At 37.9% G+C, this 21021-nt stretch overlaps 1 protein-coding gene across 1 annotated transcript in view; it reads right to left on the minus strand.

Annotated features, from left to right (window-relative positions):
• LOC122873051 (mucin-5AC-like) overlaps positions 1-17489 on the minus strand; it is a 57485-nt gene extending 39996 nt beyond the window's left edge. Inside the window, exons 1-21 of the mRNA XM_044189361.1 lie at positions 17372-17489; positions 17079-17120; positions 16733-16991; positions 16234-16348; positions 14153-14237; positions 13114-13220; positions 10324-10534; positions 10059-10184; positions 9820-9937; positions 7520-7658; positions 7115-7225; positions 6693-6762; positions 6190-6327; positions 5831-5995; positions 5562-5656; positions 5345-5471; positions 4646-4901; positions 3888-3937; positions 3305-3414; positions 3044-3195; positions 817-955 (exon numbers count right to left, since the gene is read on the minus strand). Coding sequence (XP_044045296.1) covers positions 817-955; positions 3044-3195; positions 3305-3414; positions 3888-3937; positions 4646-4901; positions 5345-5471; positions 5562-5656; positions 5831-5995; positions 6190-6327; positions 6693-6762; positions 7115-7225; positions 7520-7658; positions 9820-9937; positions 10059-10184; positions 10324-10534; positions 13114-13220; positions 14153-14237; positions 16234-16348; positions 16733-16991; positions 17079-17120; positions 17372-17447 — 2691 coding nt within the window. The 5' untranslated portion in view covers positions 17448-17489. The remainder of the gene's footprint in view (positions 1-816; positions 956-3043; positions 3196-3304; positions 3415-3887; positions 3938-4645; positions 4902-5344; positions 5472-5561; positions 5657-5830; positions 5996-6189; positions 6328-6692; positions 6763-7114; positions 7226-7519; positions 7659-9819; positions 9938-10058; positions 10185-10323; positions 10535-13113; positions 13221-14152; positions 14238-16233; positions 16349-16732; positions 16992-17078; positions 17121-17371) is intronic.
• Positions 17490-21021: the final 3532 nt, after the last annotated feature.

The raw sequence follows: 21021 nt of genomic DNA on the forward strand, positions 1-21021 counted from the left end.
AGTGCTCAAATATGTGGTGAAATGTGGGTTGCTTTTATTATTCAAGAAGCCACAGGAAACACAATGTATTTGTGGCTGTGGTCATTCATCTAAAATGCATCGACAAAACAAGACATGGGTCATTTTGGGCCCAGCAGATCAGTTTTAAATATTGCAGGGAGTAATGGAACTAGAAGGAGCAGCCACAGTGAGCTGTTGAAGATGAAGAGCTACAGATGAGAGGCTGCACACCTCCAACTCCTCAGCAAGGTAACCAATTTTACTGCGTCCACGCCATGTGCTGCATGAAATCAGATGATGGTTGTTCATGGCATGATAGAAGAAGGCAGATTATTGACCAACTTTTTATTAAAACAATATAAGTGCGTTTGGCTGTGCTGTAAATACATACATAAGTTGCTCTTCTGTTGTATTTCTGACAAAGTAGCTGCTTAAGTACCATTGTTTTATTACCATGATAACCACAGACTTGTTGCCAAATTGACCAGGATCTTAAGGATTACAACTTTAATCACTGTTCTTGGAGTGCTGAGAAGACGATCAAACTTGACTATCTAGAGGAAGTAAAAGTTGTAACAAGGTTTTCGTAGGTGAACCTGCAGAAGGATCACTGCCCACCCTGATCCTAGGTTCTACTCAAGGTTTCAACAAGTGCTTGCTCATGGTGGGAATTGTTGGGTCTCTGTAAATAACATTATAAAGAATGTGGTCTAGACTGGCTCTATATGAAAAGTGCAATGAGATCACTTCTGTTATGAATTGGCGGTATATAAATAAATAAAACAAAAATTTAATTGAATTCATCTGCCCCTTTACCTGTAGGAGTGTGTATTCACACTGTCCACTGAAGTCAAACCTCTTATCATCAAACGTGACATAGTGACCGTCGCCATAGATCCCGCAAACTGCATCACACACATTGGTGGTACATGTGAACATCCTTTCACTACAGTAGCTGGGGAGACACACACCAGACACAAACTTTCAGTCATGTTTTCTGCCTAGAAAAATCATTAAACTGCAATTTTTATACCCATGTGTTTATTATTATTAGAGAATCGTCTGAAAAATTATCTGTAATTATTATTATTACAATTACATTTTATTTTAGAATTCAAAGATCTGTGTCCAAATTGGAATACAAAATGCACTCTCACTGTTCATAGAAGTAAATTTGCCCTCACCAGCAGAGGATCTTGGTTACAGTGAACATTGTTCTTGAGTCACAGCAAAAACCATCTACCAAAAAATATAGGTATTTTTGTGTAAAATCATTTCAGAATATATTTAACAGAATGGGTTTCCGATCAAAGCAGCTCAAAGTTCCTTAAAATTCTAAGACCAGACAGGTTTTTTTGCAGAGACAACTAGCAGAGAATGTAAGACATATGATAAATATAATAAAATACAGAAACTTCAATTTTAATATTACATGCAGAAAAAGCCTGTCATAGTGTATTCAGACACCCTGGCGCCCTATCCAATGAAAAGAAAAGAGAGGTGCCAGTGCATCACCCAGTCTAATCCCTCTGTGCTGCTCAAATCTTTGTATTGAATCCCTGGCTACTACTGTTGGAAATTAAACAAATATAATAGGAATTAATATGGTAATATTGCTCTCTGCAGTATGTGTACAATGTAGTGGTATACACTCAGAACTTAACTACATCATTACCAGCTCTTATGGAAGTCATATAATAGTGTCGCAGGATATAAAATATACACAGAAATGTGAAGGCTTAAATTTAGGCAGCAAAGCACCTGCTTTAAAAGATAAGTATAAATGGGAAGGGGGTCTAGAAAAGAATTGTTACTTGGGAAGTAATAATCCCGAAGAATTTGAATCACCTATATAAATGGATCTATTGAACTCTGGAAAAACAAATGAAAGAAGATCTCAATAAATGGAAAATGGTTCAGGAATGAATATATTATCACGATCCTTGTTTTTATTTCAGACTTTACCTATTAGTTGTGAATAATTTAAAAAATGGGATACACTTTTGAATTCTTTTATGTGTAATGGGAGAAGGAAAAGGGTGGAAATGAAGGTTTTGAAGTAATAGCATATATAAAATTTTAGAACAATGACAAAATGATAATGTACAAGACAAGACATGAGAGGGGTAGAAGTTCTAGGAATATGCTTGAATAATCAGCGATGAGGGGAGATATGCAGAAAAACACACACAAACACAGCACCCTGTTTCTGGTGAGAATATGCATGGAAAATACAGATGCGTTATTTTATCACACCTATTTCAAAAAGCTAAATATAATTTATCAGAGTCATCAAAAGTTTGGAGAGGATGTGATGAAAACCACGTCTTTTAGTTTCGCCCAATATTAAAGACATTCTGGGAAAAATGAAAAAAATTGAAAAATTATTGCAAAGCCATTGCAAAGCCTCTTATTTTTGATGTAGAATTTGTATTACTTGGTAGAATACCAACAGAAATTGTGTAAGAATGATGTATATTGATTAAAATTTTTAAGGTTTAGGTTTAACTATAGTTAAAGAAATCATGTCCATGCATCCATGACTGGAGCGAAATAATAGGGAAAATTCAAACCGTGGAGCAAATCACATTTAAGTTAGGAGGGAATTTAGAATTACATGACAGAAGATGAGGAATTGGTTTCATTATCAAAAACAAACACATGTGCCTGAACATGAGACATAATAGCTATATCTACAAATTAATGTGTATTAATGTGGGTGTGTTTTTTGCTTGTTTGTTTCTTTTTGTTTTGTCTTTAACTAAATGATGTTGCCTGTTTTGCTTGTTTGTTTATATATATTGTACATATTATGTCTTGTCCGGTGTCGTTTCTTTTCTTCCTTATCTTTATGTTTTTATAAAAGGCCTTCTTTGAAGTTGCTTGTATTGTTACAAATATTGTTTCTTCAGTCTATTTATTTTTTCAAGATAAAATGCAATCTGAAATCATTGTGTAGGATAACCTCTGAGAGAGGAATATTTTGTATATGCATTTACATGCATGTGCATATACTGGTGTGTATGTAAAGCACTGTACAAACCAGGTGTTGCAGTCCACAGTCAGTGTCTGTCCAGGCTGGTAGACCTGTCCATTGTGCAGACATGGACAGCTGGTCTCGTTGATGCAGCCTCCTGCTCCATCTGACACCAGGCCATCAGGGCACATGCAGCCTGATGTACAACCTGTACTGATCTGAATCCAACCAAAGTGGAGGGTGAAAAGAGGGGGTGAGCCAAACAGGGCCTGTGCTTGTATGTCTAAGTGTTTGATTTCTGTGAGTGCTACAGTATGCTCCACTTACACAAGCCATGTCCAGAGTGCTGCAGCTCTTCTGACACTCAGTTCCAGTGGTCCCAGGTTGAACAGTGGAGCAGTCAAAGTAAACCATGGGGGCTACGCATGATGGTGAGGCTGGGTAATAAATAACAAATTCATAATAAAGAGTATTATGGTCATGTCAAAATTCCAGACATCATATGCATAATTCCATGCATAATTCCCTGTAATTCAGCATCAACAACTTTCTTTCAGCTTGGATCTGGCAGAAAATTTTAAATTCTTGGCCACTCAACAGGCCTCTGCAATAATTCAATTCAATTCAATTTTATTTATATAGCGCCATTTCATAACAGTTATCTCTTTATTATCTTATCTCTCGATATTGCACTTTTCCTATAGAACAGGTCTAGACCGTAATATTATTTACAGAGACCCAACAAATAATAACTGACTGATTGTCAGTGGGATGTGCATTTTAAGGGGTTTAACAATTAATCATCATATCATTCACAAATTGAATTCAGCAGTTAAGCACAATAGTATTCAATCTGCTTATAGTTATTAGAATTACAGGAATTTGAATATGTCCATATGTGTGAACCTACATTGTTGTTGTGTTCCTCCTGAGCAGCTGAGAGCACCTTGTCTGCAGACACTGTGAAAACAGGTATGAGGGGACGTGAGAAACAGCTAGCATGGATTGCCATTCAGTTTTGTTTTGACATTCAAGGTGTATCCTAATGACTTTGGTGTTTCCTTGACTTTTCATCTAGCGCCACCCAAAGATTAATATTTTAAGTAAAATGTCCAAACAACTAAAATTTGGTATAGACATTCGAGTTTCCCTCAGGATAAGTTGTTATCACTTTGGTGATCCTCTGACTTTTCCTCTAGCGCCATCATTAGGTCAAAGTTTCACTTTGTCCAATACTTTGGTTTATGACTAAATACCTGCAACCTGATAGTCCTACTTTGTGTTTAGTGCAAATTAGCAAATGTAGGATGGTGATGGTAAACATTATTCTATGAATTATCAGCATGTTGTGTTGTTATTGTGAGCATGCTGCCATGCTAACATTAGTATCTCAAAATACTTATACAAAGTTGCTAGCTGTAGAGGCTTGTTTCCATTATAATGGCTCATCCTGAAATAACTCCCTGTTGTATACCTACTTGCACCCATTTTATTTGAGTGTCTGAATTCAAAGAGTAAAATGTATGCTCTGTAATGCCCTAAAATGGAACAAAAATGTCCTGTCCATAATCTCAGTTTACTGCACACTATAAAAACAATAAACTGTTGTATGTTTATTACCCAGTCCCTTAATGCCCAACTCTTGGCATCCCTACACTCTGTATTTACCATGTGGTGCCGTCTTTGCTGACAACCTCTCCAGGTGGAATAATGGTGTCTTTATCATAACAGGGACAGCTTGCATTGGACACACACTGTTCCTCTTCGTTCATGTAGGTTCCCTCAGCACAGCCACAACCGTCCACTGTGGTGAAGCTGACCTGGCAGGAGTAGTCAGCCTGGCTGAGGGAATGGCAGGTACGACCGCAGGAGGTCATGTTGTAGTCATACACTGTTTGTGCTGGACACGATGTACTGAATTTGCCTAGTGGGAGAGATAAGAGTTGAGTGGTAACATGAGAGTGTATCATACAGATTTTTCATGTACTTAAATTGTTTGTTGTTGCAGACAGGCAATAGCAAAGGGTCAGAGAGTGCAAAGGGTGCAACTGCACCCGGTCCTGCAAGTCTTAGACGACCTCCATTAAAACTTAATGATAATTACAAGAGTATTTTGATGGTGTTGGTGACCTGTTCCAAGCTAGATATGATTCAGTACATTACAATTTTGTATGTGCTGTGCTTAGCTTTTGTAACCTTTACCTCACTGAATCATTATTATTTACTGCTGTAATAAACAACCCAATAATTTCATAAAATCTAATTAAATATGCTGCTCTTGTTTATATTGCATGTAATCAGCTGTTTGTTACAAAGCCTCTCTCTATTACCTCATTAAAACAAAATGGTCCTTGGTGTTTTACTCACCACAGATGGTCGCCCTCCAGCCACTGATCTGTATTCCTGCCGCTGAACAGGCGTAGACATACGAGGAAACTGCAGCACACATGCAGTCCTCACTTTTCTCACAGTTACAGCTGTCATACATGCAGTTCTGTAAGGAGACACAGTGGGTATGGAAACATTAACAAGGGTACAGTAGTTTAGTTTATTTTTCATTACAGATTTGTGTGCGCAGACTTACATCTTTGTATGTGCTGGGGCTAATGACAGAGTGGCAAGGAGCAAACACTCCCTTGGGATCTGCTAGTTTGGAGCACCAGTACTGGGCATAACTCTCTGAGACACAGAAACATACAGAAATTAAGTGGTTACAAAACATCATATGCCCTCTAAAATCTGGTATGGTATAGCATAGTTTCATTCATATGGTAATGCTTTCATATAACATGACAAACATTACATTACATTACATTCCGTGACAAGACACTGGAGGAGAGAGTCAGGCTGTACCCTTGCTGATGCCCTGGCTACAGGGGTGTCCAAAGCGTGTTGTGATGTCGGGGCAGCTGGCTCTGGTTTTCCATGTGTTGGCAAACGCTGCAGCGGTGCCCTCCACCAGACCACTAATCACCCTGAAGTCATCACTCATTATGTCGTTGAAGTTTCCACACAGACCTGTTGGATAAGGTGACACACATTTACACAGATATAAATGTTTAACAATGTGCGAAGTATTACAAATCAAATCTTTGTTTCTGAATATAACTGGTTGATTCATTTGTAAATACTGGCAAACGCAAGATTAAGCTACACATAAAAATGTGGAGGAGGCTTTTTCCAGACACTGAAACAATAATGTGGGGGCATACCAGAAGTGGTTCCTTTGAGTGAAGTGTCAGCTGAGATGAAGACCTGCATCATGGGGGACAGTTGGACCATCACTTTTATTCCCACCTTGATGTTTATGAGGATGTAGAAGGATGATGGCCTGAAAGCACTGAGCTCCGCTGCAGCAGTCAAAAGACATTGAAAAACTCAATGTTGCAGCAATCAGTCACGGAAATATACACATTACTGGGTCTTCTCCATTCTTCTTCTGTCCTGCCTGAGGTATAAGTACTGAGCTTGAAGTTTCTCTGCATGTTAGATTGTAGCCATTCTCATGCTCATCTTCTGATCTTTATGTCGGTCTTATTTATGTGCATCTATGGCATCAATACAAAACTCTAAACATGATTTTTATTATTCTGCACTTGAGTTAATAGATTATGGCTGTAACTAATGTCTCTAAACCAAGGATCTTAAAAAAGCATTTTCAGCTGTTTTTATAACATGCTGTGTGTCCTCTGTAATATCATTTGAAGTAACTCACGTGTAAACAGTGGAAGCTGAGAAAGAATCTGGTTCACATAGACCTGCCCAGATGCCTGAATTTTAACAACCTGTCAGTTTGTGGAAAGACACATTTTAGATTAAACAGAAATCCAACAGTATTTCCAAAATATTGTTTATTTAAAATCTTTAAACCTGCTTGGTGCACCATGTTGGTGAGGATTGCGCAACTTTGATATAATTAGGTAAGCCATCAACCACAAAACTCTATTACCACTCTCCAAACAGATTGTAATCAATGCAAAACTATAAAAGTATGTTCCATTTGACATAGATCTGTCCACCAGTGAGTTTTCTGACAGAACAGTGAATAGTATAACTGTGTGTGTGTGTGTGTGTGTGTGTGTGTGTGTGTGTGTGTGTGTGTGTGTGTGTGTGTGTGTGTGTGCGTCTGGAGCTTACCACAGAATTGCTGTATAAGGCCAGAGTTACAGCTCTGAGGCAGGTCCTACTGTTAGCCAGGCCACACTTGACCAGGTCCACCAACACAGTGTATATGGAGCCATTACTTTGCTGCAACACACATTGGGACAAAACTTAATAATGACTGAAAGAATGAAAACTGGTGACAGTAAAATAAATTAGAGACATTACACTCATGTCACCAACCACAACACTGATCTGTTTTAATACACAACTCAAATATCTTTGTTCATTAAATACTAAATGGGTCCATCATACAGCACATTCATTGCATCATGCAGAATGGTATGTCTGTAATTCTCCATGCAGATGGTTTGCAATGGTACAACTCTGGTGTGTATGTGGTGGTACACTAGCAGTGTTGCCGATGATAATGTGTACTACCTTAGCCAGAACGTAGGAGCAGTCTCCATGGAAGGTGTAGACTTTTCCATCGAAGGAGTTGATGTGAGCTCCTCCCTCCACAGAGCAGGTTCCTGGACAGTTCTCCTCTGTACACTTCCACCGACCAGTCTCACACACACTGTCGGTGCACACACACACGCACACACACACACACACACACACACACACAGAATCAATTATTTTTGCAGCAGTGTAACAAGTGTTCAAATTACACGTTTTTGGGGGGAAAGTAATGCATTACACTGATTATCAATGATAATATTGATATGATCAAAACTATGTTACTACAATAATCTCAACATGATTATCCTACAGTGCTTTGAATTAAACTTGTGCAAAATCTATCAAGGGAAATTATTCTGCCTTGACTCATTGTATCATTAGCTATCAGAACACATGTATGCAGGAGGGAGGAGGGTTAAATAGGCAGATCAGGCTGGATGTAATGATAAACTGAGATGCTTTCATTATTTAGAATTTATGTCACATAAAGAATATCAAGATAAAATGAAGAAATGCTTCATCCAGATCAGTATCACCTGTCCATGACAGCATACTCAATTGGCAATCTGCCGTATGTATGAAGCATGTTTCATGCAAACTTTAAACTAATGACAGAGAAGCATTGGTGAGTCTCACTCCCTGCTAAACAGACTAACATCAGTTTTTCAATGGTAACAACACATGGGGACTTACAATACTACAATATGCATTGACCTTTATATGCCTGACGCCTGCAGCTAAAAAAACAACCCCACCAAGTCCCCAGGAAGGACCCACCTCCCTCACTGTTCCACCCTGAACACACATGAACATGAGGGAAAAAGCTGGTGGCTAAAATAAGAACGCTAAAGATGAGTTCCTCAGGCAAAACATATCTCTTGGGAGTGTTTGCCTTCATTTGCCTTTATTAGTAGTTCTGGAGCAGGCTGGAGAAACTGAAGACCAGAGGAGACTTATTTACATATTTTAGCAGTGCTGGTCTTTAAGTGCTAATCCTTAAATAGTGGTTTCAGTCAGTTCCAGACCTTGAGCAGGCTTCATTCAAAACAGGCAAGTCCAGAGTCAACTCCCAAGTGAAGACTGACAAGTCCTAAGTCCTAAACTTTGAGTTTTGAGTCCTAAACAACTCACACTCTTCACCGAACGGAATGCCAACCCGTTCTCATTCCCAGAGTGTCAAATGCGTTGCGTTGTATACAGACACACATGGTACCCGTCAGTGTCTGTAGGAGATCCCTTCATAAGTTACTTGGTTAGGTAGTACGAAGTCACGTGACGTAAGTGACGTAAGTCACGTGACTTGTAACGTAACTTATAACTTGTAATGTTAACTTTTGGTTTCACATGGGACACAAACCCTGCTCTCCAGGGTGAAAGTCCTGTGTTCGTTTGACCTATCCATCCATCTACCCTACCAGCTCCATACTTTTTCGCTCTTTATGTCACTCATTATGCTACATCACCAGACTTGCTTAAGGCTTTCTGGCAGCCCTGTGCGTCCCATACAAACCCTAAAAGGTACCATGTGTGTCTGTATACAACATCGAGAGGCTTGACAAAACGTCAGTATTCGACGCCCTGGGAATGAGAACGGGCTGGTAATGCCATTCTAACAAAACAGTAACAATATATTAAGTTTACACAAATCATGAATGCTTTTTTGTTAAATAAGTGCGACTGAACTTAATCATAAAAAAAGTGCTCTCCAGGGTGAAAGTCCTGTGTTCGTTTGACCTATCCATCCATCTACCCTACCAGCTCCATACTTTTTCGCTCTTTATGTCACTCATTATGCTACATCACCAGACTTGCTTAAGGCTTTCTGGCAGCCCTGTGCGTCCCATACAAACCCTAAAAGGTACCATGTGTGTCTGTATACAACATCGAGAGGCTTGACAAAACGTCAGTATTCGACGCCCTGGGAATGAGAACGGGCTGGTAATGCCATTCTAACAAAACAGTAACAATATATTAAGTTTACACAAATCATGAATGCTTTTTTGTTAAATAAGTGCGACTGAACTTAATCATAAAAAAAGTGCTGACATTGCACTTTCATAGCATATAACACTATCTGTTTGGGGGGGCATTTTTTGCTTTTATTGGATAGAGACAGTGATGAGGCAGACAGGACACAGTAGAGAGAGGAGTATGACATGACGTTGTGACCGTGGCTACCAAGGCACTCCCTAGCATACATCATTATTAACCAGTTCCACAACAGTTATATTTATTTGTATTTGACACCTTAATAAAGGCACCCAAGTTTATCTTACCAGGATCTACAGTTGTAAGAGTAGGACTCTCCTGATTTGTAGACTTTGTTGTTGTGCATACATGGACACTGATCCACTGCAACACAGCCAGTGTTACTGATGTCATCAAAGACCGTTCCTGAGGAGGGGAGGAGAGATAACCATTACTGTCATATTTTCTGTCTGTGCGTGAGACATGAATGAAATTGTGTATGCTTGCACATAGCATATATACTGAAATGTAAATTGTGTGTGGATACCGGCAGGGCAGCTGCAGCCATCATGACTGTGGCTTTCACATGTCTGGCTGGCCTGAGGTGTGGAGCAGCTGTCAGGACATGAACTGCTACTCTCCAAGAACTCCATGTTGTATGGACATTTCTTGTCTGTGGAGACACTTGACAATCAAACAATTCTGCAAAACATTAAGCAAACAACACTGCAACTGATGTCTGAAATTCAAGGGCAGAACATTCAAATGAACTACATGTAAGTTTAGTCATCTTTAGATGTTAGCATCCTTACAGCAAAAAGTTGCATTCCTCCATTGTTGGGGCTTGCCACCTGCATGGACACACTCTCTGGAGAACTCTGAGACAGTTTTGCAGAGGACGGAGTCAGTGTTGTCTTTAGAGTTGCACATATCAGACATACAGGCTTTACTGAATGATTCCACATCTAGAAGATTTTGGCAACTGCTGAATGGAGCACTGGAAAATATCTGGTCACAGAATTGCTGAAAAAAAAAACAAAATCAGTCAATCAGTTATAAAATTTGAAGTTGATCTGATTAATTAAAGTATGGAGCCTGTAAATGGCGAAAAATGGCACGTTAAATTCAAAATGGCTGACTTCCTGTTGGGTTTTGGGTATGGCTTCAAGAGGCTTTTTGTCTAGAGATGATACATCTGCCTAACAATTTTTAAGATATCTAGATGATTTCTTTGCTCTCATACTGTTTCTAACTTTGATGCATACACAGCGCGGTGCAGCAGACCAGTGTGAGCTTCAGGGTGGTGATGAAGGCAGGATAACTGAAAATGTTTGGTGAGCATCGTGTAAAATGATCATTAAGAGCCTATAGTCTTTTTACACACTATGGCCTTTTCATAGTGGTGGAATGTAATGTCATTGCATTATGTTGTCACACTGATCTTAATGGAAGTCCACACTGCTGCACTGGGTGTGGTGATCTTGATGTTACAAATATTCCGCCTATAGTGTTCAGCTTATGACTACTGCATAATCAACTCTGACAGCCAACTGACAAACAAATCTCTCTCTAGTTATTTGGAGAGCCTCTGGATAGGATGCACAGACTGAGCTGACAAACTAATTAAAAGCCAGCCAAAGATAAGCTAGTATATAAATCAAAACATAAACTTATGTTACTATACTCAGAACTAATGTTACTATATGATAAAGAAATACTAATTATTAAGTTAGATCAAGTCAAAAGGTATTCAACAATACTGAGTGATAAATAAATCTAATCACTTGTTAGAGTTTCTGCTGGAATGCTTTAAAATATTGTAGTGATTTTAGAAGTAATTACATTTTTGTACAGAAAACTGTTCTTTATGTCTTGGATAGATAATGCTCAGTTAGTAATAATATATTTTTAATATAGTCCTGCTAAGTAATAAATAAGATAATATAAGCCTTCATTCGGTTATTGCAGCAGCACAAGGACAGCAATAAGTACCGATAAATAGAGAAATTCAAAAGAATAAGCAATAAGAGGTATATAAAACTAAAATAGGAATAAATAGAATAATGAATAAATAATAGAATAAAAATAAACTATAAAAGAACACTTGAAGACAAAATTACAAGGTAATTATGATTAATAGCAGCAGAGTCAGTAAGTCTATGTAAACAGTGTACACCGGACTAATATATGATATGATTAAGTAATGGTACTCAGTGTTTGTCTGTATTAATATAGATATATAATAGAAATATAATATATAATATAGTGCAAAAGTCATTAATGGTACATTATAATATGGTTTGGGATATGAGATATACAGTAGTATAAGGTGAAATTTAGTAATATAGTAGAACATAATATACAGTATAGTTCAGCAATATAACATGGAATAGAATATCAAATAAAATTTGGTATAGTATGGGTATACTATAGTACAGTATAGTATAATATATAATAAGTAATAAGTGTAGAATAATATATAACAAAATATATCAACATATAGCAAAATATATATAATCTGTCCAACATCCCAGCAGAGAGACTGTGGAGTGGAGCGTAGTGTGAGTGTCCTGAGTGTACCAGAAACTGTGGAAAAATGGGTCTGTGTGTGTTGTGTGTATGTATGTGTGTGTGTGTGTGTGTGTGTGTTTGGACATGTATTACTCATGTCGTGGGGACAGAAATCTGTTTACACACTCGCCTTCCTTTTGGGGACAAAATGCAAGTGCCCATAAGTAAATCATTAAATTTTAGGGTTTAAGCTCGTTATTAAGAACACACATATGAAATCTATTGAAGTGGATATTATTGAACATGAGTATTAAACTTGCCATGTGTTATCCTGTGAGCTGCCAAGTGATGAGATTGTTTATTAGGAAGTATGTGTGTTTAACCTGAACCTGCTGAACTCTGTTTCTGATTACATAAGGTAAATGGTTGCATTTATATAGATTATGTCTGATATTATTGAGTAATAATTATTTTTGTTAAATTATTACATTTTCCAGACAGATTTTAAAAACATGCGTGTTGCTTTACACACACTGCTTATCTACCATACTTACTCCAAATTAGTAATATATGGCTATGTGTTGTAAATTATATTCTGTGTTTAGATATATATTGAAACGTGGCCAGTTAAGTACTTGCTTTTCATCATTAGATTAAAATATAGTTATTAGATTTGTTATCTGTATTTGATTGTTGATGAAGTGTTGTACTGATCTACCTTGGGGAAGGTGTAATTTCTGATTAGCTTACAGTTCTGTTTTATCTCATCAAACAACAGTGTGGTCAGCAGAGAACAGCCAGTTAAAATGTCCTCCAGCTGTAACACGTTTGCATTATTGAAAAGATTATGAAAATGTAGAACCTGCCGGACTTTTAACAACCAAATATCAAGTCTTTAAATATATATATACAGTATATATATAATATATAATATTTCAATTGTGTATTTTGCATAGAGCTTTGCTCTAAGTCAAGGTGCTTTTTTTTAACCTTGACACAGAAAGTGTACGGCATCTCATCCTTCACACACGTGACTTCATGAGATGTTTAATGTAAATGTCTTTGGAGTATAATAAAGAGTGAAGAGTTACCTTTTCGCCACAGCTCAGGACCGAGTTGAGCTCAGGCTCCTCACAGCTCTCTGTCGGCCCGTTCATCTTGTAGGTATCAGCATAGTCTGTCACAGACAGCAGAGCTCCTACAGCACAATACAGTCAATCACCCAACAATGGTCATTGTGATCATTAAGCTCAGTATCTTGCAGTTAAGTAAAAACTTGCAATGCAATTTGTCCCCTTTTTTTGACAGATTTTGCAGTAAACTGCAGCAACAATTTCAAGTCAATGGGGAAAATGTTAAAAAAATTAAAAATGATTTTCAAATGTTAGTGCAGAATGTTTTTTTTGTAAGGTAAAAGTCAGCATTTACTAAAAATTCTTGCAATAGTCACTAGCTCTATGAACTTGAACCCTGTTTGGGTGTTTGTGCCCTTAGGCTGAACTCTCAGGCAGTTTTTCTCACAGTGTAGTGCTCTTAACAAGCTGCATAAATCAAAGGGTTAGTCTAAGGTATTAGGTGAGAGATAGTTCAGTTTAGGTAAACAGATAGATAGGGATTGCTGAGTATAATGCAGGTTAAACCTATGGTATATTTGTTTTGCCTGAGATAGCACAAAGTTGTAAACTCGCAAATTCCTGGGGGAACAGTTTCAGTGTCAAGCTGTTTTACAGTTACTAATGAGGGCAATTTTGAAGATGTAAACTACTTATTACATTTTTTTGTCATTCTTTTCAAATGCATGTTTCCAGTTCCTCGCACCGAAATTTCCAAAAGTCAACAGAACTGATGACGTCTCTTGGATGACTGGTAAAAAAAATCTTCAACTCTCCAACTACAGTTCAGTGGGTAATTAGATTTTGAATTCACTTCCTATTTCTGAATAATGATTGGCCTTAATTTAAAGTAAGAGGTTAAAGAGGTTTAAAAACACAACCTCTTACTTCTCACTGAGGAGTGTCAATGTGAAATTAGTTCTTGTAGGCTGTCTATCAGTTTCTTTTCAGTTTTAAATGGAAACATGACTACAATCCACAGTGTATTATCCCTCTATAATACTGAAAAGGATCTTACCGTCCTTCATGAAATCATTGGATATGCCGTCAAAGTTTCCACAGAGTCCACATGTCTCGTTCTGGTATTTGTTATCTATTTCAATCTGTGAACACACCCCAAACATACAGTAGTCATTGGCAAAATCACAAGTTAGTAATTGATCATCTATGATTCAAAGCTGGTCTTTAAGGTTTCAACACATTATTAATCAATGTTTGGCATCTGTCAGTCTTTCTATGTAATTGGGAGTTTGAGTAGTCATACTCAAATTCACATCACAATTTGTCTGCACTCTTTCTGAGATCATTGGAATTTTCTAAACAAAGACTCATGAGCCAGAAAGGGTTGGGAAGCTGGTCTTAATCATGTGGGGAACTTCACTGTGCAATGTGCTGTGTGTGAACTCTGAAAAGAGTAAACTCTCAGCTTTAGCAGTATTTGGTTTGGGTAGTTAAGCTTTTGTTTTCCAGCTGGTGCATCGTCATTTAGACTGCAAATAAAGAGAAGATATTTGTAATGTCAAGTATCATCTGTAAGATCCAATATTGTGACCACTGCCTAATGCCATCCTTCCCAGCGTAAGCTAAAGAAAAATGGCTCCCACCAAACCTTATTAAATATAGTTCTGTTTACATATTTGTTAAAATACTGAAATTATATCAATCTCTACTGAAGAAATCCTTTAATCACATCCATCCAGTGCAAGTAATGCACTCACATGTTTACTTAATGCGGCTATATTTGCATTGTGGTTTTCAGGCTTGGCTTATTTGTATTGTTTGCTTATCTCTCCTGGAAATATCCCACAAACTCACCCAGTGACTTGCTGCTGCTATGCAGTGAGCCTTGATAAATATTTGTCAGGCTTCTCCCTGTTACCTCAGCCATGGAGATTATTTTTTTAGCCTAGTTTGTCTGCCTCAAAACAGATCTTTGAAGTTAGGCCAAGGGTAAGGAAGAACTGATTTTGGTGTGGATAGTGTTGTCATTTATAAAGTAGATCAGATTTTCACTCAAAACTGTGACGTGTAGACACATTTCGTTGAATCCTGGAAGTCCAACTTATTTGACATAAACTGCCATAATAAACTGTCAAAATACAGATGAAATGCACTATAGCAACATGATACATTTGAATGCCCATAGCTCAGTAGTCATGGCTCTCACATTTCATCCATTTTATCCATCAGAGAGAGAGTGTATTACAGTGTTACAGTGCTAGTAACTACAGAAGGTTCTAATTTATTGACAGAAATCAAATTTATTAATTTAATAGATCATAGTAAAAAGGAATGTTTGAATGTATTGAACCAGGAGGAGATGATAACTCCACCCCAAAGGGAACAGCTCCAAATCTTTATTTATTTATTTATTTTTGAGATTATTTTATTAATTTACTAAATCTTCTATGTATGTAGCATGAAGAGACTACAAACTTTAATTTAATTATACAACCTTGTGTTGTAAAATGATGAACTTATTAAGTTGGTTTGGGAACAACTACGAGGTTACTAATGCTTGCTCATGGTGGGATTTGTTGGGTCTCTGTAAATAATATTATAAAGAGTACGGTCCAGACCTGCTCTATAGGAAAAGTGCAATGAAATAACTTTGTTATGAATTGGCGCTATATGAATAAAATTTAATTGAACTAATTTGATGAGCTGATAGGACTAAACTACACTGGCTGTTCTCACCACAGTCAAATATACCATCCAAGTGCATCACTATGGCTCATGTATATAGTTTTAATGGCTTTTAGACAACAATAGAGTTCTGTGGCAAAGAGGGATAAGCTCTATCTGACTGTGGCGACACAGATAGTACTTGTTAGAAAGATAAGTTCATTGTTGGTTGCCATTGCCTTATCCTTTAAACAATTAAAACGGCTTAAGACTCTGCATGTTTCTTTGTATGCATATGCACACATAACAAGCATGTGCAGGAACAGGCTTATGCAGTTACATAGAGTCAGTTGAATTGTTTACAGCAGACTCACAATGTGTACATTTGTCAGAGCGTTTAAAACCCCATGAAAATACACCTAAACACAAAACTAAGGACAGATGTGTGTGCATATGTGAGGGTGTGCTTCATACATCCAGTGAGTCATCCAGGTTCCAGATAGCTCTAATTCCCAGCTTAGCTTCGACAATGATACTAGATGTGGTCCCCTTGACAGTCACCCCGAATCTGACAAGTGGCAGAGACACCCTGAAGCAAGCACAGAGAGTTACTATGAAAATGAGACAAAAAGCAGCAGCTGACACAGGAAATCATATCCCAATGAGATACAAAATAAGTGTCTTCTGTGAATGGCTGTGAAAACTCATTTGCACAGCCATTTGCTGTTGCATGAGGTTCTAAGCTGAGGTTCTAAGCTGTTTGTTTGTAAGCCAGAGCGTGACTATGCTTTCCTACCATCTACGCAGACTTGTTTGAGCAGCTAATCTGCTATTGTGTCTTTTTTTGATGTTGCCACTGGGAGGCACTAAAATTGTATATTTTCAGATCCTATCAACAAATGTGGGTATAGTGTCTATATGAGGTATAGTGTCTCAGGGATACATGCAGTTGACTGGTCTGGACTGAACTTACGTCTTGCCATTGACAATCACTGAGTTTCTGGAGAGCTCCACTACAGAACCGTCCAGCTTCATGGTAATGTTGCTGATGGTGGGGATGTTGTTGACTGTCTTGCGTCTCATCTGGATGTTGAAATTTTCATAGCTTTGCTTACACTGAGAGGCCAGGATATGGTTACAGGTGGAGGCCAGCTGGTAGAAATCTCCATCAAAGGTCTTCCAGTGATAGTGTCCCCAAGTTGTGCACACTCGGCCGATGTGAGATGCATTAGCTGCAACAACAATAACATATTAAAACATCTTTTCTTTCTGACATGAAGAGTTGAGCAAAAGTCTATTTTGTGCATTTGCACAGTTACCTGAATTCAGGCTCAGTGTGTTTAGAGATGGAATGATGCTTACTGCAGTAATGAGAAGAAATAATCATTTTTTATTTTAGAAAAAACTTTTCCCACAGTATGTATCAGATATTCTGTCTCAGCTTATTCCAACACTTCACTTAAGCTATATGATGCCTACACTGAGTGAAATAATCAAACCCAAGATGCCATACACTATTCAATCAAATGGAACTATTGTAGATATCTTAAACTCATACATAAAACTCATAAAAGAGTGTTTAGCTGTAAGCAGTTTTCAGGTCATCACTCACCAGTCTGAGTGACTGAGCCAACCAGCAGCATCAGGTAGATGAACCATAATGTGGATTGGAGTCCTGTGGTCCCCATGTTGGTCCTAAGGACTGATCCACTATGAGAGTAGTCACCTGGAGGACAAATCCCTTTATAACTTGCCAGTCAAGGTGGAGCTACACCAGGCCCTTCAGGTAAGAGCGAGAGAGAGAGAGAGAGGCTCTACTACTTATCCTTCCTTCAGTCTAAATATCTTCAGCGTGGTTGACCTGTGACATTTACATGTTAAATAAATACCTGACACACAAGGTTGCTATTATTTGTTTGCTAACATGTTTACAAATATGTCATCACCTCCATCACCATGTTTGTGAAGCTCTGGAGACAAAACCAACTTCTCGCAGAAGTAAGAAAAGATATCTCCTCTGCACTCTTTAATAAGAGATGTGAATCAGAAAATATTCAATGGGCAAAAAATTAACTGCTTGCTGCAGTTTCTCTTGTGAGTTAAATGCTTTGAATGGAGGTGAAAGTAAGTGGTAATGTTGCATCAGTGATGCATTGTACTGTACATGTTACATAATTTATTTCTCTGTTTCCTCCACTAAGGAGATTATGTTTTTGGTCTTGTTTGTTGGTTTGACGTCTCAAAAACAACTTTCAGAGCCACAGGCCAGGTCTTTTGTGGCCATGAGCCAAGGAAAACATCCTTGTATAAAACACATTTTTACTCAAAACACCTTAACTGTGAGATGTAGGAGGAAACTTTCCTGGTTCAAATTTCTAGGTTAAAAATGCATGTCACTTATACTACAGCCAATGGTCGACAGCCAACTTTGACTAACCTGACATTTTGGACGGATTATCCCTGTACAAAGCCCTAATATTCCCACACAGGATTTACTCTCCAACAAATGACATGACTGTGTGACGGAGCTTCATTTACTCCCTCACCAATCAGGTGAGAAGCTCTTTTATTCAGTACTTCAGTTTTGGTTATATAATATGTATTTAACATCTAGAACACTTTCCAGTTTGGCTGGTTAATACATTTGCTTTATTTACTATGTTTTCATTAAAGTATTTGTTTCTTTGGTTTCTTGTTTTCTCCCAAATTCACTTCCTGGATGAGGATGGTGCTCTCATGAATGTGCGGACATGAACGACCCGTGCTCCATCAGGTGGGCAATCTGGACCATACCAAGTTGGACTGTGGGAGGGAGGAAGCAACAGTTCTTTCCAGCCCTAGTAAGATTAACTCTAGCTAGCAAGTTATGTTGTAAAAGTATTTTGTACAGTTTAAAGCCTAAATGAGTTGCTAACGTCCTTGAAACCTTTAATAGTCTGTTCATCTCCTCATCTCCTGCTATTAGCTAGGTGGTTTTGACCAGAGAGTATTTAAAGCTATTGTTTCAGTTATAAGGTCTTTGGGGCTTATTTGTGTCAGTAAGTTTCATGTGTTTATTTGCTTGTGGTGTTACACCGCTGTATGTATATATTAAAATTTAAAAACTGTGAAAAAATAACACCTCTGGACCAAGTTCCTGGACTGATGTTTTTATTGTTGGTGCTCCAAGCCTCTCAGAACTGCTGGCTCATAGTAATAGCAAAATTAAGCTTTCTGAAGCATTAAGGGTTCCTGACACACTGTGACATCCAAACTATGGTGAGGATTCAGGATTGGGTCTTGTACTTAGATAAGGACAAGCTTAGTCTGAATTTTATCTTTAACAGCTGCATGTGTGTGTGTGATTTTCTTGCCACTAATTTTGTCCTGGTCAGTTTAGCAGGATATAGTGAGTAGAGTTAATATGATTTCATATATAGGAATAGGAAAGTTTTGTCCATGTGGATTGTATCTGCAACCCCCATGGTGGTTCAGACCAGTTTCAAACCACCTGTGGGTTCACTGACAAAATGAATCAGTAAACAGCTTGAAAGGTCATCAGCCAGGTGTTTTCCCATTTTGAGGCTCTGATGCAGTGCTTTGAACATCACTGCTTCGGAATATTGAAACAAGCCTTGGGGCTCCGGTATCAGATGTAACATCACTACTGATTCACATCCTGATCAACAGGGTTTGAGATCCATCCCCAACAGCCTGAAATCATGATGTCATGTTGACCACTATGCATGTTGGTGCTCTCTAACCACTTTCTATCATTAAAATAATGGTAGGATGGTGTGGCAGAGGTCTTATTATCTTATTTAAGTTTGAGGATGAAACCACTGCAGCTGGATGATATGGCTGGATTACTGAATGGTCCATGTTCATTTTGATTATGTACAGAAAATTTGCCATCTTAACACATGCATGAGTTTACGGATGTGCTCGGTTGGAAAGGGGACTTTTGTGAAACAATATTTCCTCCAGTCACATACAATAGTTGACTGCTGTGCTTTAAATTACTATTAGACATCAAAATCTACATGTTAATAAATAAAAATTACTTGCAGCTACGAAGCAGTCTGAATAAAAATATAGTGAAGAAAAAATTTATAACAAACCCATGTTGCATTTTGACACTGAATATTTAATCAGTGCGTAAGAAGTCTCAATATGCAGCGGTCCGCACCCATTACTTAGTCGGCTGTGGAAATTGAACACAATATGGGACATTGTTCAGGTGAAAACATGACGTGTGTTACTGTAAGGAGATGAAGGATTGTTGGGCTTGTGTTGATGTCAGAGGCCTGCGTAAATAATCCACAGTGACTCAGTTCCCTCAGTCCAGGATATGCATCCTGTGGTACATCTTTGATACAAACTCTGCTCTGTTTTACTAACTAGAGTGTTTGTTTTGTGTCAATAAAGACTTATGTTCTGCCAAAACAGAAAATGTCATGTTGTTGCAATATATTACAAAATAATTCAGATTCCTACTTAGAATTAAAATTTTTGCACAAGTATATTATGAAATGACATCTGTTCAGAATGTGTAGTCTGTACTGTCAACTGTGATTAATACAGTTTATTCCTTTCAGGTTTAATAATTTTTTGTTCTGCTTTCTAGAGGGCCAGATAGGTGTGAAGGCACCTTCTCTTTAATCCTTTCCTGTTTTTGTTAATCTATGTGAATTGAAACCACCGCTGAGCTGTGAGTAGTCAGTTGCTGATGGACCAGAGGACGCTGGGCCCTGCTCACATTACCCAGCTCAAGTGAGGTGACACTGCAGGAAGTGAGTCGAGCTCACCAGGTTCAGGTCATCATATATATATATATATATATATATATATATATATATATATATATATATATATATATATATATATATACAGTACAGACCAAAAGTTTGGACACACCTTCTCATTCAAAGAGTTTTCTTTATTTTCATGACTATGAAAATTGTAGATTCACACTGAAGGCATCAAAACTATGAATTAACACATGTGGAATTATATACATAACAAAAAAAGTGTGAACTGAACTGAAAATATGTCATATTCTAGGTTCTTCAAAGTAGCCACCTTTTGCTTTGATTACTGCTTTGCACACTCTTGGCATTCTCTTGATGAGCTTCAAGAGGTAGTCACCTGAAATGGTTTTCACTTTACAGGTGTGCCCTATCAGGTTTAATAAGTGTGATTTCTTGCCTTATAAATGGGGTTGGGACCATCAGTTGTGTTGTGCAGAAGTAAGGTGGATACACAGCTGATAGTCCTACTGAA

This window comes from Siniperca chuatsi, linkage group LG1 (assembly GCF_020085105.1).
Source record: "Siniperca chuatsi isolate FFG_IHB_CAS linkage group LG1, ASM2008510v1, whole genome shotgun sequence".
NCBI lineage: Eukaryota > Metazoa > Chordata > Actinopteri > Centrarchiformes > Sinipercidae > Siniperca > Siniperca chuatsi.